General features: G+C 43.6%; 1 protein-coding gene across 1 annotated transcript; it reads left to right on the top strand.

The window, feature by feature from the left end:
• LOC109708813 lies at positions 6,274 to 12,848 on the top strand. Its single transcript, XM_020230650.1, has 7 exons — positions 6,274 to 7,051; positions 9,781 to 9,921; positions 10,018 to 10,131; positions 10,230 to 10,403; positions 11,371 to 11,486; positions 12,415 to 12,496; positions 12,602 to 12,848. Exons 1-7 carry the CDS (start codon positions 6,518 to 6,520, stop codon positions 12,614 to 12,616), a joined length of 1,176 nt encoding a protein of 391 aa, XP_020086239.1. The 5' UTR covers positions 6,274 to 6,517; the 3' UTR covers positions 12,617 to 12,848.

Here is a 26,989-nt window from a genome sequence, read left to right as displayed (position 1 = left end):
ATAGAGTGAAATTTAACTTACACATAAAACATGCATTTTAGGTGTTCTAAAATTCACATAAATTTCAATTAGTATAGAAATGCATTTAAAAATACTTTACGAGGAGTTTAGAATGCATAGGGGCCATTTCGCCCCATTTTCATGAAGTCAAACCCACCGATTTTTCGAACTCCTCATTTCGCAGAACGAAGGTGTCCACTAGCCTCCTAGTACCCTAAGGATGTAGGAACAAGTGTCAAACAAGGCTTACGAACAAAGCTAAGCTCAAACATTAAGCTCCTCTAGCTAGGTTGGAGAAAACTCACCGAACGCTAAGGAATCCCCCACGAACTCCAAAAGGGAGTTAGATTCCTTCAAATCCAACCTAAATCAAAGTTCTAAACCAATCAATTTGGTTCTAGAAGCTACAAATCAAAAATCCCCAATTCTAGCCCTAGAATCCAAAATCTAGGGTTTCATTCAAAAGAAACCTTCAAAACTTAATCCAAATGGGAGATTAGGTTTACTAACCTCACAAGATGCTCTAAACCAAGCTCCAAGTCCTCTAGGGTTGAAGGTTGATCTCCAAATAAGCTCCAACCAAGATCTCAAGTTTCTCCAATGGTGGAAAACCCACAAAAAGCAAGAAAGAGAGAAGGAAAGAGATCAAAACCCATAAAAAAAATCACCAAAAATGGAGATCAAACCAAGAGGGGAAGACTCACCTTGATTCTCCCTGTTTAGAGCTCAAGGAGAGCAGCCAAGGGGGCTGGGGTCACTTATAAAGGTGTTGCAATAATTGCAAAAACACCCCCCAACTAAACAGCCAAAATCTGCATTGTGTACTGGTACACGGTAAAGTGTACCGGTACACCTCCTGCGAAACTGCCCAACCCGAGCCTCGGGTTGGCAAAAAATCCATTGTGTACCAGTACAACCACCAAGGTGTACCGGTACAAATTCTGTACCGGTACAACCATCAAGGCTGTACCGGGACACAGCCTGGCTGAGGCTAACCCGAGAGCACACCAACAATCCAAACCTTTTGGGATTTTGGTACAAGTTTAAACCTTAAATTCTCGGGATGCGAGCTATAGGTCGGAACACTGTCTACGACCCTCCAGAAAGTCTGAAAAAGCTCGACACATAGATCAAACACTCGAACCTCGCAATTTGCACAGGTCCAGTGTGTTACACCAATAATCATGATATCTCTACTTAGCATGATTTGCATAAGAAAGCAACTACTACAAGTATATGCACATGAATACCGAACATGTAAATGCATGAATATGCAACTAACCCAATGTCGACAGTGTAATAGTAAGGATGTCATTGTTTACTATTCTGGTCAATGTTCACTTGTTACTTTATCTGTTTAAAGTTCAGCTCTGATAAGACCCACCCGAAGGCTATCTGTCATAAGACCCACCCGAAGGCTGTCTGGCTTTGCCCCGCCTAATGGCCCCATGGTAGTCAACATTCCCACCCTAGGAATGAGCCTTTTCCACGACAATGCACTTCGGCGCTCAATCCCGCACGGCGAACGTATCGCGATGGCCAACTCCGGAGTGCCGGCTTGTAGGGAGCGACCCTCACAAGCATGTGCGAAGGAGCACAATGGCAAGCATGCTATCAGTATATCTCAAGTACTAAGTCCTCATGTCCACAACATGGAATATGTCACAACTATCTCATAGGCCTATCTCTATGTCATCATGTCTAAAACATGAAAGTAGGAGATGTCCAATGGCCTATCATTATGTCTCTATGTAGCATTTTCATAGTTTACTAATTCCAAGTGCCCCTTTATGACACTTTTGTTCAAGAAGTCCAAGCATGGTATTGTTATGTTCAAATTGTATAATTCCACTCAATTCTAGCATGGAAATATGTTCTCAACTTGCAAAACCAAACACCATCCACAATGCATGTCATCTACACATATAGCTCTACTATATAGAGTGCAAATTTTATGATACATAAGGCATGCATTTTAAATACTCTAAAATTCTCATAAATCATATTTAGCAAGAAAATGCATTCAAAAAATAGTATACGAAAGGTTTAGAAAGCTTAGGGGCCATTTCGCCCCGTTTTCATGAAGCCAAACCCACCGATGATAACGAAACTCTTCGTTTGCTCCAACGAGGGTGTCCTCCACACTCCTGGTACCCTAAAGGTATAAGAACAAGCGTCACACGAACCATACAAACAACACTTAGCTCAATCATTAAGCTATTCACGCATAGGTGAGGAAAACTCACCTCTAGTGCAAAAATCCCCTCTAAGGCTTAAAAAGGGAGTTAGAATCCTTCCAATCCAAGCCCAAGGAAGGTTCTAATCCAATCAATCAAGCTCCAAAAGCCCTAAAATCAAAACGCCCAAAATAAACCCTAAATCTCCAATCTAGGGTTTCATCTAGTATAAAGCTTCAAAACCAAAATCTAGAGGGAGAGAATAAGCTACCAACCTCTAAGAAGCTTCCAACAAGGTTCAAAGTCCTCAAGGTCCAAGTATCTCTCCCCCAACAAGCTCCAAGCCCAATCTCTAATGGTGGAAAAGCCTCCAATACCCAAAAAGGAGCAAAAAGAGGCGTTTAAACTCTAAAAATCCAAGCAAAATCAAGGAAAAGGAATGAGGAGGTGTGGAGAGCTCCCTTACCTTCCTCCTTGCTGGTGCCAAGCTCAGGAAAGACCCCTAGGGCGTGGGGGTACTAATAGAGATGCCACAAATGCGAAAAACCCCCTGCAGTTTAAACTGCTCAGATTCTGCCAAAGTGTACCGGTACACGGGAAAGTGTACCGGTACACATCCTACGAAAACGCAAACCCGAGGCTCGGGTTTGAAATCTGCCACAAGTGTACCGGTACGACCATCAAGGGTGTACCGGTACAAAATGTGTACCGGTACGACCACCAAGAGTGTACCGGTACACCTTGTGTAGAATGCAATCCGAGGGTAGGCTAAGTCTAACTCTTTAGTGAGCTTAGCGCTACATAAAATACTACGATTCTCGGGATGCGAGCCATAGGTCGGAACACTATCAACGACCCACCAGAAAGTCTGGAAAACTCAGAACACGGCCAATCACTCGAACCTCGCAATTTGCAAAGGTCCAGTGCGTCACACTTGGACTCGGCCAAAAGCTCACGCTTCTTCCGAACGGGGGCATCTCCATGCTCCGCCCATAGTGCTCGATCGAAGACCTCTGCAAAGGTCGTGAGCTTGAGTATTTGCACGGCCTTGTAGATTCCCGGCCGAAGTCCTCGCAAGAACCACTCGGCCCGGTCCAAGTCATCCTTTACAACATCCGGGGCGTAATCTATAATATGGGAGAATTCTTGCTCATACTCTGCCACTGAGCGGTCCCCTTGCTCTAACTTGCGGAACATTTCCTTAAGCTTCCGCTTCAATGTATTGGGGAAATAGTTGGCGAACATCTCCCGCTTGAATTCCTCCCACAACATTGGCGGAAGGCCGGGAAGCCGATCCCGTTTGACGTGCTTCCACCAGACCTTCGCCGCCTTCTCCAAGCAATGGGTGGCGAGATACACCTTGTCCCTCTCCAAGGTACGCAAATCATCGAAGAGGGTTTCCATCGAGTCGATCCAAGACTCGACCATCTCCGGTTCCACCTTCTCGCCTTCGAAGGTTGGCGGATGGAACTTGTTAAACTTGATAAGATCCGCCAATGCGCGCTTTCCTTCCACATCTTCGGCCGTCAAATCGGGTGTAGCCGATCCTGACGCCGCCTAGGGTACGATCGCTGGCGGTGGGCGTGCCGTCACCGGAACCGCCACTATGCCCTCACCCTCTGCCACTCCGGGTACACGAGTCGAGGGTGCGGGCGGACCACCGCCCTCATTCACCGCTACAGCCGCCGCCACAACCTGCAGCTCCAAAAGATCCTGGAGCCGCTCGAATCTGGTCTCCTAGCGCTGCACCACATTGGTCAGCACGGTCACTTGTGCTTGCAACCGATCCATTACGCTCGGTTCAGCCTGCTCGGGCACCTCAGGAGTCGGTGCTGGGGCAGATCTACGTGTGTAGCGTCTTGGAGACATTAGTCCCTGAAATGCAATTACTTGGTAAGTCATCTTAACCAATTACTTCGTCGCAATTACGACACACAACGACTCAACAACGAAATCGGGCGGAAGAACACAAGTGTACTCGTTCTAGACTCTTGGTATTATGTCGTCAGCCGACGACACAACCACCTGAAGACAAGAACTCATACCACTTGAATCCATCTCTAATCACAACTAGAGACATTTTACCAACTTCGACCCAATTAAATCAACTTCCGCCATCGTAATAGGTTCACGTTCAGCTCACGCACCTATAATCTTAGGGCTTACCAACCTAGGGTCTCCTAGGTCATCCTAGACTCTCTCTTTACTTGCTNCTTAGAAGCTTCAATCCAAGCTCTAAATTATCCAAGTCCCAAGATCTTCCCTCTACCAAGCTCCAAATTCAAGCTCTAGGCTTCAACAAGGGTGGAAAAGCACCAAAAAGCAAAAAGAGAAGGATTAAACCTTAAATCCAAGCCAAAAAGGGGATCAAATCCAAGTGGGGCAAGGTGGAGCTCCTCTCACCTTCTCCTCCACTGGTTCCAGCACAAAGAAAGCCCTAAGGGGTGTGGGTGCTGTTATAGATAGGCTACAATCACGAAAAACCCCCTGCAGTTCGGACTGCTCAAAAATTGCCTCCGCGTACCGGTACACGGGCCCACGTACCGGTACACCTCCCACGAAAACGCCCAATCCGAGCCTCGGGTTGGTTGAGACAATGCTACAGTTGATGGCTATACCGGTACAGCCATCACCCCGTACCGGTACACCAGCCTCTGAAGGCTACCCGAGAGCTAACCAAAATCTAATTTTTTTGGGTTTTGGTACCAACTTAAAACCACAATTCTCGGGATGCGAGCCATGGGTCGGAACACTGTTTACGACCTTCCAGAAAGTCTGAAAAAGCTCGACACACCGATCAAACACTCGAACCTCGCAATTTGCAAAGGTCCAGTGTGTTACATTTTCTTAATGGACTTTAACCTTATGTTTATTCCTCTACTGTAGAATCTAGTTGTATTTTGCTCTGATACTTCTAAATGTTTTTCTACTGTTGCTTTATTTACTGTTTTATTGTAGACGCTTTATATGTTTTAGACGTATGGTGGGTCTGGACACGCACCGGGAGGGCTTCCGCTGGGTCCTGGGGCGTGACATACACTCTCCACCACTCAAAAAGAGTTTCGTCCCCGAAACTCAATTCACACTTCACTTCAACTTATCGAATCAATGAGGGCACCAACATATTTTCCCATTCCAGAGCAGCTTCACGCTTTCGTGGTTGCTCAAGCGGCTCATACCAAAGGACGTGGGATCAAACACAATCACATTTACGAAGCATACCTAAAGTGCATTATGCCTTCCGGTAGTTCTGGTGGCAGCGCGAGTCGATATTCAACGACTCTACACGCTCCACACCACTTGCAATCAGGCATACGAAGGACTTACCTTGCCTCGTATGCCAAATCACTTCACCCCTCTCTCGGGTGGCATTTCCCAAAGATGGAGGTGACATACTTCTCCTTTCCACACAACTGAAAATGGCCGGCATACCTTGCCTATCGGGCCCGTGTTGTCGCCAACCATCATCAATAGAGGACAAACCTCATTAATGCCATTGGATACTACTTTCCTTCGAGATCAGCACTACCCTTTATTCTCGTGGTGTGGATCTAACAAGAATGCACTGACTAGTCAAATGGTCCACCACCACTACACAATACATACAGATAGACCTCCCTGAGTCACACAAGAGTCCACAGAGTGGCACTCTACCATTCTGGTCATCCAAGAGTCTACGTTCCCGAGTATGACTCTGCTTTATACTTACCATTCCACTATGCAACTCATTCTGATTCAATCAACAGCATTGCTTAGAAGCAATATCACGAGTGCATCGGTCAACTACGAGCGCTACAATCACACACGGACCTTTCCATCCACCGTGACAATTCTACCCTTCTAATGGATGAGGTTAAAGAATTAGTCACTTTAGATAATAAGAAATAATGTAGATAATAAGAAATAAAGTAACCAGTAAAAGCACGTTACCGATTGGATGATACATAAGCAAATACGCCATGTTTCGGGTGTGCAAGTAGTAATTGCTGGTCGAGTGATGCCACAACAATAAATTCTGCTTCGCCGAACTTGAGGATAGCGTGGTGGACCCGGTGACGATGAGTTCTCCCCAACGAGCGGCTCTTAAATGTTTTTCACCCGCGGGCGGTACACAGAAATGCGAGGAACATGTCCCTCGCATGTGTGTGGACCAGAATGATCTTCCTGAACCTACCAGCCAAAGCAAAGCATAGAAGACCTTTCGCCCCTCCCTCCGCAATCTCTCACTAGAGTCCCTAGAATCACCGCAAACTCGGCAAAGAGAGGGAGAGCTCTCTCATCCTCCCTTCTTCCTCTTTTCCATTTGTGGGTTGGTGTGGGTCGGCTCCGTGCTCAAAGAGATGGCGGCTGTGAGTAGCGTGGCCTCCTCGAGATTTCTGCCCCACTCCGCGCCCGCCAAGAGCGGCACCCACAGGCCCAGATCAAGCCATCGCCTCCCCTGCAAGTGCGAGCCCTCCTTCCGCCCCCGGCGGAGCAGGAGGCCTTCGTCAGTGGCGGCGGCGGCGGCCCTGGCGGCGGAGGACCTCGACGTCATCCCCGTCCGGAGCGCTGACTCAACCGACCAGCAGGACGGGGTCGTCGTCCGCGCCGCCGCCGAGGTCGGGAGGGAGCAGGACGACGACGCTCTTAACGCCGGCGGTGCCACCCACGTTGGTGGGTTTGCTTTCGAGAGCGGAGCCGTCGGCGGGGGCGGGGGCGGGGGCGGATTCGGTCCTTCTCCCTCCTCCTCCTCCTCCTCATCTTCGTCGATGATGGGACCCGAGGGGGAGGACCTCAGCAGGATGATCGATCGGGCCATCAACGCGGCGATCGTGCTCGCGGCTGGCACTTTCGCCATCACGAAGCTGCTCACCATCGACAGAGATTACTGGCATGTGAGTGATTCCCCTTTTTGTTTACATTATCATTTATCTTTCTCCTCTTAAGATCGAAACTGGTTGACTCTAGGAGCTAATTGGCTCCTTCCAATGTCAGCTAAATGCCCAGTGTGGATTTCTTGATCGTCGCTACAACTCAACTTTTTGAAAGTCTTAGGTTTACTTCTTTAAAAGCTTGCCTGTATTTTCAGGATCTTTACATCCTATAGAACTGATCCTCCGGGTTTGTATCGTTTTAGTCGGATTTACTTCTTTTCTGCTGTCCTTTTTAACAAGTTTGGGCATGCCACATGAAATTATGTATATATATACACGGAACGACAGAGAGAAACATAGACAGGAATTAGGAAAGGGGAAGTACTACGGCAGTGTAGACGTTATGAAGATGCCATTCATGAACAAGAAAGAGGAGGATTTTATGTAAGCACTTATCGGATTGGATTAGTTAATTGGAGCTGGTGACAAGGCAGGGTGATAAAAGAGGGTGAAAGTAAGAAGATGTCTGTTTTGGTGATTAGAAATAGAGGAAAATCTGTTTGTGACTGCAGTTTAGACTCCCGTTCATTAATGGAAATTAACATTTGGCTTCATGGTTCTACTTGGGGACTGTCTGAGTTTCTAATTCATTAAGTCAAAACAGGGTGCAAGCCCATTTCTTTTACTTCGCAAGATAATATACATATCAATTTTCCTGATGATCATTCTGAAGTTTCCTGGTATGTTGGCAAACTGCTTCTTTATTCTTCAAATTTGCTTGCTGGTTATTCATCAATCTGGAATGTTACTATTCATTACATGTTATGGCATATTCGGTCTTCCAATGTAAGTTTGCCAGTCTGGTGACTTCGTAAGGTTCTGGTGGATAATAAAAATTGGATTAATGCTAAATTATCGTATGTAGGTTCGTTAGTTGTGTTTAATTATGATAGAATGATATTATCATAAAGAAATTGAAAGCACATTCCCAAAGCACACTAGAAAATTGGCTGGTAAATTACACGACCAATCACCTGACTTTAAGTGAAATTTTATGTGTCACCCAACTTCAATTGATATCAGTTAGATAATCAAACTTCTATCTCTGTTTCAATCGGGTCGCTTTTATGAACTCTGTTTAATTTTTCAAACAAAACAACGAAGTAACACCTACTTCCATTACGACATCATCTCTTGGAGATAATGTAGGTATTAATCTATCTCTTATAGATGATCTGGTTTTTGGTATACTTGTAGGTACTAATCTATCTCTCTGGGATGTTCTGGTTTTGGTTTAGTTGTAACGTTGAGTGATAATAATTTTGAGATTATATACAAGTCGAATCACTTTGTAATCAATCACTGCCATCTTGTGATAGATGCATCAGCTATCACATCATTTCTTAAGTAGGAAAAATAATCGAATTTAATAACTGACATGCTCGAAACAAAAATTAAAGCTTAATGCCTTGATTGAAACAAATTAAACTTTAATGATGTAAATTAAATTTCGTTTCAAGTTCTGTGATCGACAGTGTAGTTTCCCCCAAATTGGTATGCTATATATAAATTGCATGTTTTTATTATCTATCTATCTTTTTCTCAATCTATAAAATGCGACGGAAAGAATGTATACAACACATTATACAGTTATCTTATTATCGGGTATAAACAACCCTGCCAAGCTTTAAGAATTATGTCCAACACTGCTGATAGTACTATTGTTCTCCGGACTATCTTTTGAGGAGTCTCTCTTTAACAATTTTTAGATATGAACAATAAATCAAATGATTTGATAGCATACAAAGTTATGACAGGTCAACAGAGAATGGATGTAAATATCCTCTGAGAATATATCAGAAAACTTATATTGACAGGGAAAGATTTAAGTGCCGTAGTACGAGATCATGCCGAAAACTTGCTGGTAAGGTACAACACGGTGCGTGCTGGCCGTGTCGATGAGTGTTAGTCACAAAAAATATTTGTGTGCCGGCACATAATGGCATGAAATATTTATTTTCTTTAGTAATAAAATTTTCTACTTGCTTATTATGTATTCTTATCAAATCTTTTGAATTTTATTAGGAAAACTACTTACTAATTTAAAGAAAAGAGAGGTTTGAATTGTGCCATCGGCACGGGAGCTGTATTGTGCTTGTATCTTGTTGGCACGATACGACACGGTGGATATGGCTCGTGCCAATGGGCACTTAAATCCTTGTTGATAGGGCTCTCTCATGAACCAAAGGCTTTCGTAATAAAATATCCAAAAGGCTCAAAAATTTTAACCTAAGATGAGCTGAAGTTGTCAAAGTCTTCGAAATATAAATTTGAGGCCTTCTTCGAGTTCCTAGAATATAATATATCAGATTACTAGAATATAATATATGAAATTACAAAGAAGTTCAATCTTAATAACCAAAAAGGACGCTTGGTCCAATTTTTAAAGAATGAAAGACACTTTGTAAGTTATCTTCTAGATTTTAGCATCACCTTTTAGAATTACTTCTCCGGTTGAGGATCCGACAAGTACTGTAGATGATTTTGGGCCATTTTTATAATTTCCTTTTGATTTGGAATTTTATACTAAGAAATATCCCACATGATTTATTGAAGTCTCCATGCTTAGGAGATTAATATGTTTGGGATAGATGAGTGCAACAGATGCTTATTCAATTCAGTTCCTTTGAGTTAAATATCCTTGGGTTTTGGGCTCATACTTATTTTATCTGTTTCTGTGTTTCATCTAGGGTTGGACCCTTTATGAGATCCTTAGATATGCACCTCAACATAACTGGAATGCTTATGAGGAGGCATTGAAAACAAACCCTGTTCTGGCCAAAATGGTGATAAGTGGAGTAGTTTACTCTGTAGGAGATTGGATTGCACAGGTATGTGCCATTTCATCTTATCTTAACTATCACCTACACATTTCTCGTCTATTATAACCTTCCGTAGCTGTCCACTTTTACCACATCCTGGTGCAGTGCTATGAAGGAAAGCCACTATTTGAATTTGACCGTGCCCGTATGTTCAGATCTGGTCTTGTCGGATTTACGCTTCATGGATCTCTTTCTCACTATTATTATCACTTCTGTGAGGTATTCAACTTCTAACTCTTATCTAATTTTATCTGCTGCTTTTTGTTCTGCAGTTACTTCCTACATAAGAGTGTGAACCAACTCAGTTGTTTTTCCAGGCTCTATTTCCGTTCCAGGACTGGTGGGTGGTCCCCGCCAAAGTCTTGTTTGACCAAACTGCTTGGTCAGCTATATGGAACAGCATTTACTATGTTGTCTTGGGCTTCCTTCGACTTGAATCTCCGGCTAGTATATTCAGTGAACTAAAGTCTACGTTTTGGCCAATGCTTACTGTAAGTAATGTTTCTCATGGATTACTGAATATTAATAAGACAGAATAGTTTTACGTCCCTTGTCGAAATACTAATAAATATTTCATCATCAGTTTAGAGCTTTTCAGCTGGTCAGGACAGTTAGTCTCTCTGGAATGGCTTATGTACAGAATTTCTATTTGAGAAATAGAGACCATGTATTTTGATGAACAAAATAGTCTAGATCCTCTGCTGAGGCTGGAAACAGAATTGAGCCTCTGCTTCTGAAGTCAGGCTATAATTTGTTGGACAGATTCCTATGATAAAACTGTTAGGATTTCTTCCCTTAGCTGTACTTAAACAACACTCCTGCACATGCTCAAGTGGGCCCAAACTGGCCCTTCAAATTCAGAATCAACAATTTGACTCAAGGAGAAGTAATTGGCTCTATAGCACAAATCTTACCAAAGATTTAAGTACCGTGGCACGGGATCGTTCCGAAAACTTGCTAATACGGTATGGTACGGTGCGTGGCGGATTGTTCCAATGCGTGCTTGTCACAAAAAATACATGTGTGTTAACTCATAGTGGCATGAAATATTTATTTTCTTTAGCAACAAAATATTCTAATTGCTTATAATGTATTTTTATCAAATTTTTGAACTTTATTGGAAAAATTACTTATTAATTTTAGAAAAAAGAGGGTTTTGAGCTGTGTCATCAGCACGGGGGTTGTATCGTGCCGATATTTTTTGGCACGATATGGCATGGTGGATACAGTCTATGCCAATGGGCATTTAAATCCTTGAATATGACAACAAAGCTGATTGATATATATTGGATTGGTTTCTAGTACTGGCTTGAGTAGCCTTTTTGTAAGGATATTTTTTTTTTTAACAATATTGTAAAGAGGATTTTGTTGTAGCAAAAATTGATTCCGCTCTACTGGATAATTGACCTCTTTGTGATAAGTTAAGGAAAATCTTGAATTGCTGTTTTGGCTTGACAGGCAGGGTGGAAGCTTTGGCCTTTTGCACACCTGATAACTTATGGTGTCATTCCAGTTGAACAAAGACTTCTCTGGGTTGATTGTGTGGAGCTTGTCTGGGTTACCATATTGTCAACGTAAGGATCAATATATGTTGATTTTGGTATCTATTAATATGTAGGAAAGGGTTTCCATGTATCACTTTACAATTTTTAAGGACGAAAATTATATAGCCCTCTAAACTTTAGAGCTTTGGCAAACTGCACTCAGAACTTCCAATTTTGGCAATCAGATTTTCTAAACTCAATCAAATAGTTCAATATGCCCTTTATTGCAAGAGAAGCTACTAATAAGCATGCATGTTGGACATTTTTTGAATGTGATTTTGGCAACTCGATCTCCTAAACTCTATCAAAGAGTTCAATTGGCCCATCACCTCCAATGAAGTTACTTATTAAACACCCATTTCGGTGACGCCTTGAATGTGATTTTGTGAAGTTTGAAAAACATATCAAAACCTGCCTCTTCAATTCTAATGCTTGAAGAATGCAGTAGAAATTGAAAATGAATTTCCCCTATCTTTCTATCCTGATCCATTATTTTTTCCATAAGACAAGAAGAATAGATCATCTGTAAAACATCCTATCAACAAGGCTATTCAATTAGTAATTTTATCTTAGGCGAAGAGTGAATGGACCTATATCAGAAAGTTTAGGGGTTTAAGTTGCCAAAATTGAAAGCTCACGGAGACTTTTTGATGAAGTTCAAAGGTTTAGAGTCTGCTTGTACATTTGTCCCTTTTGAGTATAGAGACCTTTCAGATGTTGTTAAGGGCATCTGGCAGTATACATATTATTGCATGGCTCTTGTGCTCAAGAAAAATATCCTTTTAATATAGTTTTATGATTTGATTTGTGTACATACAGGCCCACATGTATGTGTATGCATATGACTAATAATGATATTATGTATAGGTGCATACTTGTTTGCTGGTTTGTTAAGTTATTAAATTGTTTGCATCATATAACTATTAAGGATCTTCTCTGCAATGTCTCTTCAAATTAGTTATTCAAATGAGAAGTTTGAAGCAAGAAATTTGGAAGCAGCGTCGGACTCCCACCTGAGATCTCTCTCTTCTACTCCCGAGGTGCGTGAGTTATTTCTTGTTTTACTTTGGCAAATGCTGGCATGAATTAAACTAATTAATGCAAATTCTTTTCTTACCTCTTTTATCTTCCGTTTCCTCTGCCAGGAGTCTTCCAAGTAGATTGCCAAAGCTAGCTGCATGTTTATTGGACATGCAGGGTAAGCTGTCTCAGATTTATCTAGTCGGTTCATTCAAAATTGTGTATATTGTGCTTATAATAATAATGTGATAATTTTATAGTTTCCCTTCCCAGTTTAGAAGACGTCGTTTGTGTATATCATTCCTATTTGCAACAATATATGCGACACTTTTTTGCAAACAAAATATTAAACAAGTTTCTTTTGTCGATTTATTGACCGTTCTTGACTTCACAATCATGTATCATGCGACTGTGCTGTTGCAAATTTTGTTGTCCTTCTGTTGTTCAATACTAGTATATTAGAAAATCAAGTAGAATAGTAGTCAAATTAGTGTAGTTTTTGCCTATTTTCCGCTGACAACGTGCTGCATTCTACATATGCATTGTAACACTAAGGGTTTGTTTGGTTACATGCATTTGCAATGCAGTGCAGTTGCAAATGCATGCAATCTCAATTTCTATATTTGGTTTACTGTTGTTGAGTTTAACTAACTGCAGTTGCAACTGCACAAGAAGGTTCAAATACTATAGTTAGAACTACATTTAAATTACCAACCGTCCCTAAAGCAAGTGGTAAAGGGCTTGGTGGTTGGTACCCGAGGCTCAAGTTAGAATCCTAGTTGATTTACATTTCTAGCTAAGTTTATTTATATATACATACATACATACATATATATATATAGAGCTAGGCTAGTATATTATTGGTAGCACGGAGGCCTCCGTACTACTAAGTTGTTTTCAATAATGCGGCTTTTAAATCGACGATCAGCTCTATTAGACGTGATCTACACTATTGAAAGTATTTGGAAACTAAATTTCATAATTTTTCGGCATCATTTACCTATTAAACGAGTAGTCTAAAAATGAACGGCTGAAAATAAAAATCTCATAAAAAATGATGATAAAAGACATGAATTTAAGATCAGAGATACTGATCTTATTTTAAATAGTGAAAAAAAATTTCTATAAAAATTTCATCAAATTAGGATTGTTTTCAACCGTTAAATTTACGAACGGATCAAATCTACCATTAAAATTGTCAATTTTAAGACCTTTTGATCGCTAGTCAAATGATGTCGAAAAATTATAAAATTTAGTTTCCAAGTACTTTCAATAGTGTAGATCAAGTCTAATGGAACCGATCGTCGATTTGGAAGCTGCATCATTGAAAACAACTTGGTAGCACGGAAGCTTCCGTGCTACCAAAAGTATACCAGCCTAGCTCTCTCTCTCTCTCTCTCTCTCTCTCTCTACTCTTCTCTAAGTATTATATGATTAATTAGTATAGTATATATTTATAGCAGGGTTACTGTGCTATTAGAAGCACAGCAGCCCTGTGCTCCTAACTTTCTAATCATCCATCAAGTTTGATGAGTGGCTAGAATGAAAGATGGATGAGATATTGAGGAGAAATTGAGTGTCTCAATTTCTCTTCTCCTTAAATTTCTCTCCAATATCTCATCTCTCTCTGATTCTAACCATCCATCAGACTTGATGGGTGATTAGAAAGTTAGGAGTACAAGAACTGTTGTGCTCCTAATAGCACAGTAGTCCTGCTATATATATATATATATATATATATATATATATATATATATATATATATATATATATATATATATATATATATAGAGTTGGGCTTCTATACTATGGATAGTATAGAAGCTCTCGTGCTATAGTGTTTTTAACCATTGGATGTTTTTTGAGATTCGTGCAAGCTAGTAAGGAGATTAAATAAGAGACTCTCAAACGTCCCTTAACGGAGAAAAAAGCAAGAGAGAGAATCCCAATCCCAACTCACTTTTCTCTTTTCATCTTTTTCTCTCTCTCTCTCTCTTCCCTTTCTCCCAGAATCGAACACCCCACTTCTTTCACCATCTCTCTCTATCTCTCTTTCACCATCTCTCTCCGCGGTGGGTTTGGAGGGCTTCAGGGAGCAGTGTTGAGCGGCACTAACTTCGGATTTGGACGGTAGTACCGCAGGGGCGCGGATTTGGACGGTGGTACTGCGGGGGGGCGATATAGCGACACTTTTAACTGTCGGTACAGGTTAGAAAAAGTGCTGCTGGCTAAATTACCGACACTTTTAAAAAGTGTTGCTATATGTGATGTTGCTAGGTATATAGTGACACTTTTTAAGAGTGTCGGTATAACCTAAAAAGAGTGCTAATAATATACCGACACTTATTTAAGCTTTTAGCAGCACATAAAAGTGATGCAAAATGACATTCTAGCAACACTTTTTTTTTTTAATTTCAGCTACACTTTATAACTGTCCCATTTTCTTTAAATATCCAAATTTTTCTTGATGCATTACTGTCACGCCCCGAGCCTGCCTCTTTGGCCGAATTCGGACACGCCAACAGACAGCTGAACGGATAGGGTTTTTCCTGTACCGCGGATAGAGTCTCCCCTGTACGTCCAAGGCGTCGTAATCCAAACAATGCACGAGGTTTCAACCAGGAACAGCATTCAACAAAGATTGCATAAGGTATGAAAACATAAGTACAACTATGCTGTTACAAACATTCAACTCAAATACATTTTACATTACACATTATGCTTTTAACTCTCTCAATAGCTTTCAAATACAATCCAGTTTTAACATAATTATTACAACTTAGTTCCAACTTTGTTCTTTTCCTTTCACAACCCTAAGTTAAGCCGACTCAGGGTACTGCTATCTTCGGTCTCGGTAGTAGGACGTTATCTACGGAGCTACGTCGATGTCTCGCGCAGCCGCGCCGCTCACGTGTGAACCTGTACCCCCAAAATAACACGGGGGTGAGAACTATTGTCCATAGTTCCCAGTGGGTACGGTTCACGCGCCGGGACCCGGTGGAGGCCCGCTCGGCGCGTGTCCAGACCCGCCATATGCTTGCACATATAAGGCGTCTACAACAAAAGGATTGAATAGACAAGAGATAATAAATATCTAGAGATATCAGAGCATGTGTACATCTAGCATCTATCAACAAGTAGAAACAAAGAAAACTAAACCACTAAGGTAAAAGTAAAGTAAAACATCTCAAAATCTATACAAAGCTCAAGATACAAAACATGATGGCCTCTACAAAATGGTACAAGTCTCTCAACCTCTCCAAAATAAACCAAAAGAGAGGTAGACCATCTATCGACAAATTCCTCGCTAGCTAGCTCGAGGCGATTCCTTTCCCGCGATCTCGAGCTTCTCCCGGGGTGGAAGGCTCTGAAAGAAAATACAAAACAGGGGGCGTGAGAACTATAATTTATAGTTCCCAATGGGCAATTACTGACCTTAACCAAATGTACCACTAGGCCCAAAAGCATGAGTAGGTAAATGTTACTACTGATAAACTGCAGATATGAAAGCATGTATTGAAATGCTACGCTACTATGTCGCAAGATAACATGATGTACATCTATACTATCATGATCAAATATGCCCAATATGTAACTGGTATGCTCTAACATGTCATCAAGTATACTATAATGCAAAAATAATACTACCAAGTATACTACATGTCCATATGTCCAATACTATGCCATCAGCCCGTCCAAAGGATTCATCTACTATATTCTATCTAGTAGTGATGTCACGCCCCAATCCCCGCCAATTTGGTCGGGTTCGGGTCACGTCAACAGACGCCGAACGGACAGAGCCTCCCCTGTCCGCCTAAGGCTCTAACAACATGTATAAATAAGCAATCAACAAGAGATTTGCGTATATAATACAAGGTTTGCACGAGGGCAAGCAACAGCGGAAGCGAAAGCTCTAAGCTAAATATACAACATACATGATATTTGATTAGATTTAAACCAAATACAAGTAAATAAAACTATCATCCATTCTTCCATCATATCTTTTTACATTTAGTCATCAACCAAATATATGATTGTTTATAACTTGAAGCTCTAAATCAACAAAGTAAAGTTGATACATTTATACCCAAAAAGGTAAATGACTACAAAATGTATAAAGTGCTGGTGGCCGCTAACTACGGCGCTATACTCTTGCCTCGGTCCTCCGCCACCCCGCTCGCGCTTGGACCTATAGGGTTAGTGATGTGAGAACTAAACAAAGTTCCCACTGGGTTCGGCATCCGACCTCGCCAACTTACCCACTAGGTCTATCCAGGCATAAGTATTTCAAAGGAACGAAAGTAACCAATACTAATGGAACTAATACCATGCCTGCAAGAAAGAAATTAGCGGATACATATATTCAATGCAATAATGAAAATGCATGCATGCTCAAATTATAAATAAGCGTTGGCTCTTACCCAATCTTACCGGTTAACCTTGTTAACCCCAATAACTCATAACCCAAATTCCTTTTTTATCGGGGAGGCTCCAAGCACTACCGACCCGAGGGACCGTCTACGGGGACCTCGCTCCCCAAGGTGACTATTTCCGGAAACTCACCGCTTGAGGGGGAGCGACCACCCTCAATGTAATACACTGAACTTTTGCAATTTGCGGAGTTCGAGTATGTGGAATGGTGTGTGGATCACTCCTACATGTTTTAAAAGGTTAGAACAAGTTTTTGGATAAGTTAGAGGATGATTGGAATGCTAAAAATAAGAAAGTGCATTGAACTGGCGAAAATCAGCCTTTTCTGCTTGCTGTACCGGTACAGCCGCAATGGTGTACGGTACACAGTGGCAATTCGTGGCAGCTTGGGTATTTTGGTAATTTCACATGCTTATCCCTATCTTATGGACCCAGCTCGACCCCAGGAGCTTTGTGGATGTTGCTGGAGTGCAGAGAAGTGTTCTACCATCTCTCTCTCTTTCTCTCTCTAGGGTTTTTCTCTCAGGTTTTGTCAGGTTCCTCAAGGTTCCTAGTCGAGGTGATCCAGCGTTATGACGACTTGTGCTTCGTATGTATAGCATAGTTTTAATGCTAGCTTTTCCGGTTAAAGCCGCGTTAATGTGAAGCATGTAATCTTATCGAATTTAGGGACAAACCGAATCAAGTTATGGAGTGCAATTCGAAGGTCTTCCAGGAGGTTCTGGTCTGCTTCCGCCAGGTTCCCAGTTTGTGGGAGAGCGACGCTTGTTAAAGCTCTGCTGTAGTTATATCAGCTAATATTCGATATTATCAGCTTTAGAACGCTTAAGTCAAAGATTGATTTTAGGGACGAATGGAGTCCAATCTTATGGAGGGTTTAGTCGAAGTTTCTCATGTTCAAGTCGAGTTGCTCCGAGCTTCTGGACGACGCTTCTTTTTTAGGGTTAAACGTAGTTAATCGTGTTGAATCACGTAATTCAAGGCTAAAATCGAAGTATTTCCCGATTTATAAGGTTAATTCGAAGTTTCATCGGATAGGGTCCAGATTCTTCCAATTAAGTGTCGATTAATTGAGTAATTATTATCGACTTAAGAGTTAAATCTTGTCGGTTCTCGTTTTTAGACTTTAGCGATGAGTTTAGCTGCTTATCTTGCAGCTATTGCCTTTTTAGTTCAGCAAATGGAAGAGTTCGAAGGTTGGTCGTGGAGTGACCAGGTCCCGACGCTTTTAGGGAGGTTTTGCGAGAGAACGTGCACTTGTTTCCACGACGCTGTGAGCGTTGGTCGCTTCTTGCGCGCTTCGCTGCTTTTGCTCGCTTTAGCAGCTTAAGAAACATCTNTTCTAAAACCTCTAAGGAGTACAAAGCTCCAAATCCTTAGGTTAAAACCCAAACCCTAGAGGAAATCTTGCAAGAACTTACCTCTAGTCCAAGCTCCACCAAGATCCTTCTTGTTGGAGAGCTCCTAGAACCACCAAAGCACCAAAATCCACCTTCATCTTGCTTCTTCTTCTTCTTCTTCTCCAAGCCCTAGAGCTAGGGTTCTAGAGAGAGAAAGAGAGAGAAATGAGAGAGAGGTGGGAAATGGCTGTGGGAGAGAGGGGATGGCCATATAAAGTGTTGTGACTATTGCACTTAAGCCCCTCCACTTGTTTCATAGTGCACTGCCCAGACTGGGCACTTTTCGCTGTCGGGGACCGGTCTCCCCGACCAGGGACCGGTTCCCGAACACGGGTTTTCCAGGACTTAGCCGATTTTCTGGCTTTTTCGGCTGCTGTGCGACGAGGGACTGGTCTCCCGAGGACCGGTCTCATTGCCAGGAACCGGTTGCCTCAGGATTCCTGGCAGGCTACGCGTAAGGGGACCGGTCTCTCCTTTATGGACCGGTCCCCGAGAGCACAAAATCTGAGACTTAGCCAGATTTTGTGAAATCTCACTCTCTCGGGTCCTTTTGCACTATAGATAGGCTTCAATGCACTTAGGGCCTATACTCACTCGTTCCACTCCGCGCTCCGCTCGTTTCGACGGAACTCGGCACGATTTACGAGGGATGTGGTATGTTACATTCTACACCCCTTAATTTAGTTTCGTCCGCGAAACTACTAAGGTTGAAATTTAAATTTAATACCTCACTTCAGATCCTCGAAGAGGTGAGGATAACGCTCCCTCATTTCGCTTTCGAGCTCCCACGTTTCTTCCCGGTCATCATGTTCGCACCAATGGATTTTAACATACGGGATTTCGCAGTTCCGAAGCTTTCGCACCTCCCGATCGACAATATGCGCCGGGAACTCCTCATAAGTCATATCCTCTTGAAGTTCTATCGGTATATACGAGAGAATATGATCTGGATCGTACACATACTTGCGGAGTTGGGAAACATGGAATGCATCATGTACTCCCGCGAGCCTCGGTGGTAATGCCAACTTGTAGGCCACCGCGCCAACTCGTTCCAGAATCTCGAAGGGTCCGATATAGCGGGAACTTAGTTTCCCGCGAACACCGAACCGCTTAACTCCTCGCATCGGCGATACTTTTAGAAATACGCAGTCTTCTACTGCGAACTCAATATCCTTTCGCTGCTTGTCGGCATAACTCTTGTGCCTCGATTGCGCCGTCGACAATCTTTGTCGGGCAAGGCGAACTTTTTCTTTCGCCTCCCGCACCACATCTGGGCCAAGGACCAGCTTCTCACCCACATCGCTCTAGTGTATTGGCGAGCGACATTTCCTTCCATACATGGCCTCGAATGGCGCCATCGCAATGCTTTCTTGATAGCTATTGTTGTATGCGAATTCCGCCATTGGTAAGTGATCGTGCCATCCGCCCTTATAATCAAGCACACACGCTCGAAGCATGTCCTCAAGTATTTGAATCGTCCTTTCTGATTGACCGTCACTTTAAGGATGGAATGCCGTACTAAAGTCGAGCCGCGTGCCCAATGCATCTTGTAAGCTCTTCCAAAAATGAGATGTGAACCTAGGGTCCCGATCCGATACAATAGATACCGGAACCCCGTGAAGTCTCACCACCTCGTCAATATAGACTTGAGCTAACTTGTCTCCCGACCAAGTAGTGTGGATCGACAAAAAGTGTGCCGATTTTGTCAACCGGTCCACAACTACCCAAATCGCGTCATGTCCACCTTGTGACCTAGGCAATCCTGTCACAAAATCCATTGCGATATTTTTCCATTTCCACACGGGTATAGATAGACTTTGCAATTTTTCCGCCGGAAATCGACGCTCCGTCTTCACTTGTTCGCACGTGAGACATTGCGCCACGAACTCTCCTATATCTTTCTTCATGCCCGGCCACCAATAATGCAATTTCAGGTCTCGATACATTTTGGTGCCGCCCGGGTGAATGCTATAGGGAGATTGATGCGCTTCTTGCATAATCGCCCTCCGAAGGTCGTCGTCCTTGGGCACGCACCAACGATCCCGATATCGTAGTGCGCCGTCGGTTCCAATGCCAAAATCATCGGCACTACCGCTCTCAACTTTGCCCCGCACCTTTTGGAGAAATTCATCCGATGCTTGTAATCCTTTAATTTTCTCCAGCAAGGTCGGTTGCACAACTAAAGTGGCACGTGTTGCCGGCACTCCTGGCGCCACAACTTCCAGTCCAAACCGTTGCATCTCCTTTTGCAAAGCCAGTTGAGGTGTAATTTCCGTCGCCAAAATTTTCGCCGACTTTCTACTTAGAGCATCGGCCACGACGTTCGCTTTCCCGGGGTGGTAGAGAATCGTGACATCATAATCTTTGAGCAACTCTAACCACCGCCGCTGTCGCAAGTTTAGCTCCTTCTGGGTGAACAAGTATTTGAGACTTTTATGATCGGTGTAGATCTCACAATGTTCCCCATACAACTAATGCCTCCAAAATTTTAGCGCGAAGACGATCGCCGCTAACTCAAGGTCGTGAGTCGGGTAGTTCTTTTCATAACTCTTCAACTGGCGCGAAGCATATGCTATGACTCGGCCGTTTTGCATTAAGACACACCCGAGACCGATGTATGAAGCATCACTGTATACGACATAACTCTCTCCCGGCGTCGGCAAAGCAAGCACCGGAGTAGATGTCAGTCTATTCTTTAGCTCCTCAAAGCTCCGCTCACACTCGGGGCTCCACACAAACTTCACCCCTTTGTGCGTAAGGCGCGTTAGTGGAGTCGTTATCCTGGCAAACCCCTCCACGAACCGCCGGTAATAGCCCGCAAGTCCAAGAAAGCTACGAATTTCCGCTACACTTGTCGGGCGAGACCAATCCTTAATCGCCTCAATTTTCTTTGGGTCCACCGAGATGCCATCTTTGGATACAACGTGACCCAAGAAGGTAACCTCCGAAAGCCAAAACTCACATTTCTTCAGTTTTGCGTAAAGCTTTTCCTTCCGGAGTATCTCCAATACGAGTCTTAGATGCTCCTCGTGTTCCTCTTCGGTCCGAGAATATACCAATATGTCGTCAATAAAAACCACGACGCACCGGTCCAATAGCAGACGGAAGATTCGATTCATTAGGTCCATAAACGCCGCTAGGGCGTTAATGAGCCCGAATGGCATGACCGTAAATTCATAGTGGCCATACCGCGTACGGTACGCCGTCTTGTGCACGTCTTTGGGCCGTATCTTCAACTAATGATACCCTGACTGCAGATCAATCTTTGAGTATACCCTTGACCCTTGCAACTGGTCGAATAAGTCATCAATTCTCGGCAACGGGTATTTGTTCTTGATTGTCACTCTATTCAACTTGCGATAATCAATGCAGAGTCGAAGTGTGCCGTCCTTTTTCTTTACAAATAGCACCGGAACTCCCCACGGGGACACGCTCGGCCGTACGAAGCCTTTATCGAGCAAATCTTGCAACTGAGCTTTTAATTCTTTTAGCTCCACCGGTGCTATTCTATACGGAGCCTTCGAAATTAGGGCCGCCCCGAAGATCAAGTCAATGACAAACTCGACTTCCCGATCCGGGGGCAATCCTAGTAACTCCGCTGGAAATACATCCGGATACTCGCGCACAACTCGAATACTTTCCAGTTCCGGATATTCCTTTCGAGGGTCTACGATGGTCGCTAAGTAAGCCTTGCAACCACCATTAATCATCCTCTTCGCCCTCACCGTTGATATGGTCACTGCGAAGCGTTTGCCTTTGCACGCCCGATACACAAACTCCTCTTGGTTAGGCTCACGAAACGTGATCACCCTCCTTTCGCAATCCATAACCGCGTAGTACATGGAGAGCCAATTGATCCCCAAGATTACCTCGAAGCCCCACATTTCCTTTAACACTAGAAGGTCGATCGGCATAATCCATTCACCTATTTGCACTGGGCAGTTCAAGTACTCATCGTGAACGTCGAATGAGTGCTCGGGAGTATTCACAGACCAATACTCCTCGCTATGAGTGATCGCTATGTTATGAGCTTGTGCAAATGATGCTAATATGAATGAATGAGATGCACCCGTATCAAATATGGCTCTAGCCCTAATGCCTCTGATAAGAATAATACCTGCCACAACGTCGTCGGGAACAATAATTGGTGGCTCCTCCACCTGAGTGGCAAATACCCGCCCACTAGGTGCTCGAGAGGCCTCTGGTTGACGAGGCATCGACGATCGTCCAGCAGATGTTGCGGGTGGCAGTCCCGTCAGCTACCGCGGAGTGTACTGGACCGATGCTGATGACGGGGCTGGGGATGCGCCGCTCGGGCACTCTCGGCCTATGTGTCCCGGTAGGCCGCATCGGTAGCACCGCCCCTCCCGCTGTGGGCACGTAGTAACTCGGTGGTCTCCGCCACATATCACGCACGGGTAGGTGGTCTGGCTCTGAGTCTGACTTCGACCTCCCCGCCACTGCGATCGCGTTTGCCGCGGGGGTCGCTTAGAACTTGATTGCCCCGCAGATCAACCAGCCGGTCGCTTCTTGGACTTATCTCTTTCCCTGTTCCTCTCAAAAGTCTCGCGCTCATCACGCGCAATGGCATTCCCGCGCTCCACCCAAAGCGCGCGATCAAGCACTTCCTCGTAGGTCTTCAACCGGAAGGCATGTATGACCTTGAAAATCTCGGGTCGCAACCCGCGCTCGAATGTCTCCGCTCGGTCCCTATCACCGTGAACCAAGCCCGGCACGCAGTTAATCATGTGCGTGAATTCCCTCTCGTACTCCCGCACTGATCGGCTTCCTTGCCTTAGCTTCCGAAAATCCTCCTTGATTTTCCTTTTGTCGCTCTCGGAAAAATACTCCATAAGCAGCATCTCCCGAAACGCCTCCCAAGTAATAGAAGCGTTCTCCAACGAATGATTTTTTTTTGCCTGGGTCCACCATAGCCGAGCCGACCCATCAAAGCAATGAGCCGCAAAGTGAACTTTATCCTTCTCAAGGGTATAGATATCCTCAAACAAGGCCTCCATCGCGGCTAGCCAACTCTTCGTCATCCACGGGTCCTTCACATCACCGTTGAAGGTCGGAGGGTTGAATCGCTTGAATGCCGTCAGCGCCGCCAACGTGCACTCCTGCTCAGCCTCAAGTACATCGGGAATAGGAGCCGATGAACCCGATGCCGTCGGAGGAATAGCCGTCACCGCATGAGGTGGTGCTACAGGAGCAGCAGGTGCGGGCGGATCCCTCGGCACTGACGCCGCCGCTGCCTGTTGCGCCATCATCTCGTGGAGCTGCCCAATCTGCTCCCCTTGAAGCTGCATAGCCCCGGCCAAAGCCGCTACCTTGGCTCGCAGCTCACGCACCTCATCTGATCCCGTCTGCTCAGGCACTTCATCAGGCAGTGCCGAAGCAGCTCTATGCGTGTAGCGTCTTGGGGACATTGTTCCTGAAACGCATCACACGCATTAGTACTCGACACACGGGACTCTTACACGTTCCAATTAACTACCCAATTAAGCGAAAGCAACAAGCATAATCATTTCCACTCTTGGTGTCATGTGGTCGGCCGCCCAACAAGGTCCCTTAAGTAGACAACAATTAAGCCTTCTAGTTCATCTCTACTTCCTTCTAGAGAAGTGTTACCGTTAACCCAATCACTCGCTTTCGCATAAACCAAGTCCACGTTACACGTTTTTCTAAGTCCCTATGGCCTCCAAACCTATGGTTCCTAGGTCATTCCTAGACTTTTGCTTTCCACTTCGCTCTGATACCATTATATCTGTCACGCCCCAATCCTCACCAATTTGGTCGGGTTCGGGTCACGTCAATAGACGCCGAACGGACTTGACGTGACCCGAACGGACAGAGCCTCCCCTGTCCGCCCAAGGCTCTAACAACATGTATAAATAAGCAATCAACGAGAGATTTGTGTATATAATACAAGGCTTGCACGAGGGCAAGCAACAACAGAAGCGAAAGCTCTAATTAGATTTAAACCAAATACAAGTAAATAAAACTATTACACTCCATTATTTCATCATATCTTTTTACATTTAGTCATCCACCAAATATATGATTGTTTATAACTTGAAGCTTTAAATCAACGAAGTAAAGTTGATACATTTATACCCAAAAAGGTAAATGACTACAAAATGTATAAAGTCCTGGTGGCCGCTAACTACGGCGCTATACCCTTGCCTCGGTCCTCCGCCACCCCGCTCGCGCTTGAACCTGTAGGGTTAGTGGTGTGAGAACTAAACAAAGTTCCCAGTGGGTTTGGCATCCGACCTCGCCGACTTACCCACTAGGTCTATCCAGGCAAAAGTATTTCAAAGGAACGAAAGTAACCAATACTAATGCAACTAATACCATGCCTGCAAGGAAGAAATTAGTGGATACATATACTCAATGCAATAATGGAAATGCATGCATGCTCAAATTATAAATAAGCGTTGGCTCTTACCCAATCTTACCGGTTAACCTTGTTAACCCCAATAACTCATAACCCAAATCCTTTTTTTACCGGGGAAGCTCCAAGCACTACCGACCCGAGGGACCATCTACAGGGACCTCGCTCCCCAAGGTGACTATTTTTGAAAACTCACCGCTTGAGGGGGAGCGACCACCCTCAAGCCAAGACATGTCATGAGTATCGATCGAATCCCCAACTTGAGGATACTTAGCTACTAGTCATAATACCACTTTTATGATAGGTTTTCTGCCTATTGCTCATGTCACTTTCTAGTCATTTTTGGTCAATGCCAATCTTGTCTCTATAGTCAATGCCACCTTTGTTTATTATAGTCAAGTCTAAGTTCCACATTCACACATTTCTCGGGTTCAATCATACATGTCCATTTCGGTTCCTGTTCAATCACTATGTTCATCTACATTAGAAGCATAATAATGAAAGTCTAACCTCTAGTCACATGTAAGATTACCCTACTATGCATGAACGACTATATAATAATATGCTCAACAAAAGTGAAACAGACATAGAAGGGAATCCAACGATTCCGGCGTGCATCCCCCGCCTCTAATGGTCGTGTGGGTGTAGAATATGAAGACTCCCGAATGTTACGAACGCTGGCTTCACGTCCTATAAACAAATTAGTGCCCTATTAGGCCGTTTATATATGAACTATACTTAAATATTTTCGTAACGTTGAACGGAGTTGTCCAACGTGTTTATTTGACCCCCAATTAGGTTTCTACGAGGTCAATTTGTTCCCGAAAAATTCTAGGGCAAAAGCCCCAATTTTCAAGCCCTAACAATGCCATTTAGGGTTTCTCTTGGATTGATCTCATTGTTAAGCAAAAGATGGCTTAGAATCATCCAAGAAGCATCCTACTAAGGTTTCTAGACCTTTGGAACCAACCCTAGGGCTTCTAACTCAACTTCCAAGGGTTCACCATGAGAGCACCTTGAGCTCTCATGGGTACCTTGTTGTTCATGGCTCAAAAGAGCTTCTAAAACCTCTAAGGAGCACAAAGTTCCAAATCCTTAGGTTAAAACCCAAACCCTAGAGGAAATCTTGCAAGAACTTACCTCTAGTCCGAGCTCCACCAAGATCCTTCTTGTTGGAGAGCTCCTAGAACAACCAAAGCACCAAAATCCACCGTCTTCTTGCTTCTTCTTCTTCTTCTCCAAGCCCTAGAGCTAGGGTTCTAGAGAGAGAAAGAGAGAGAAATGAGAGAGAGAGGTTGGAAAATAGCTGTGGGAGAGAGGGGATGGCCATATAAAGTGTCGTGACAATTGCATTTAGGCCCCTCAACTTCAAAACTCTGTTTCAGCCCAGACTGGAAAATTTTCGTTGTCGGGGACCGGTCTCCCCGACCAGGGACCGGTTCCCGAACGTGGGTTTTCCAGGACTTAGCCGATTTTCTGGCTTTTTCAGCTGCTGCGCGACGAGGGACCGGTCTTTCCCTCAGGGATCCATCTCGCGAGGACCGGTCTCACTGCCAGAGACCGGTTGCCTCAGGATTCCTGACAGGCTACGCGTACGGGGACCGGTCTCTCCTTTATGGACCGGTCCCCGAGAGCACAAAATCTGGGGCTTAGCCAGATTTTGTGAAATCTCACTCTCTCGGGTCGCTTTGCACTATAGATAGGCTCCAATGCACTTAGGGCTTATACTCACTCATTCCACTCCGCGCTCCGCTCGTTTTGACGGAACTCGGCACAATTTACGAGGGATGTGGTATGTTACACGCATATTACGGCGGGTAGATACTGTTAAAGTGAAAATTTGTAAAAAGTAAAATATCAGTTTAGTACGCAAAATAATAAATATAGTCTATATTATAGACAAACACTTTTTTTAACAAAAAACTATAATGAAAAAGAATCAATCGTTCCAACAAAATGGATGATTAAAATTATTTTTATAACACAAGAATAAAAAAAATATCATATTGCAGTTAATATGACTAAAAAAAGATTCACAATAATACGTAAGACAATTTATAAGTATTATATATATATATATATATATATATATATCATTTTAATCAATATGAAACACAACAAATGTTCGAATTTACAAATTTAAAAAAGAGGATGGAAGACCAAAAGGTAAAGAAAAGGGGTAGATTTTTTTTTTTCTAAGCCTTAGTAAATCTAAAAAAAAAAGAGAAAAAGTAAAAAAAAAAAAAGAAGTAGGCCCCACTTTTCCTCAAATTAAGAGGGTGAGT

The sequence above is a fragment of the Ananas comosus genome, linkage group 4, assembly GCF_001540865.1.
Source record: "Ananas comosus cultivar F153 linkage group 4, ASM154086v1, whole genome shotgun sequence".
NCBI lineage: Eukaryota > Viridiplantae > Streptophyta > Magnoliopsida > Poales > Bromeliaceae > Ananas > Ananas comosus.
The sequence above is the reverse complement of the archived record's forward strand: the minus strand, read 5'-3'. Positions and strand labels throughout refer to the sequence as shown.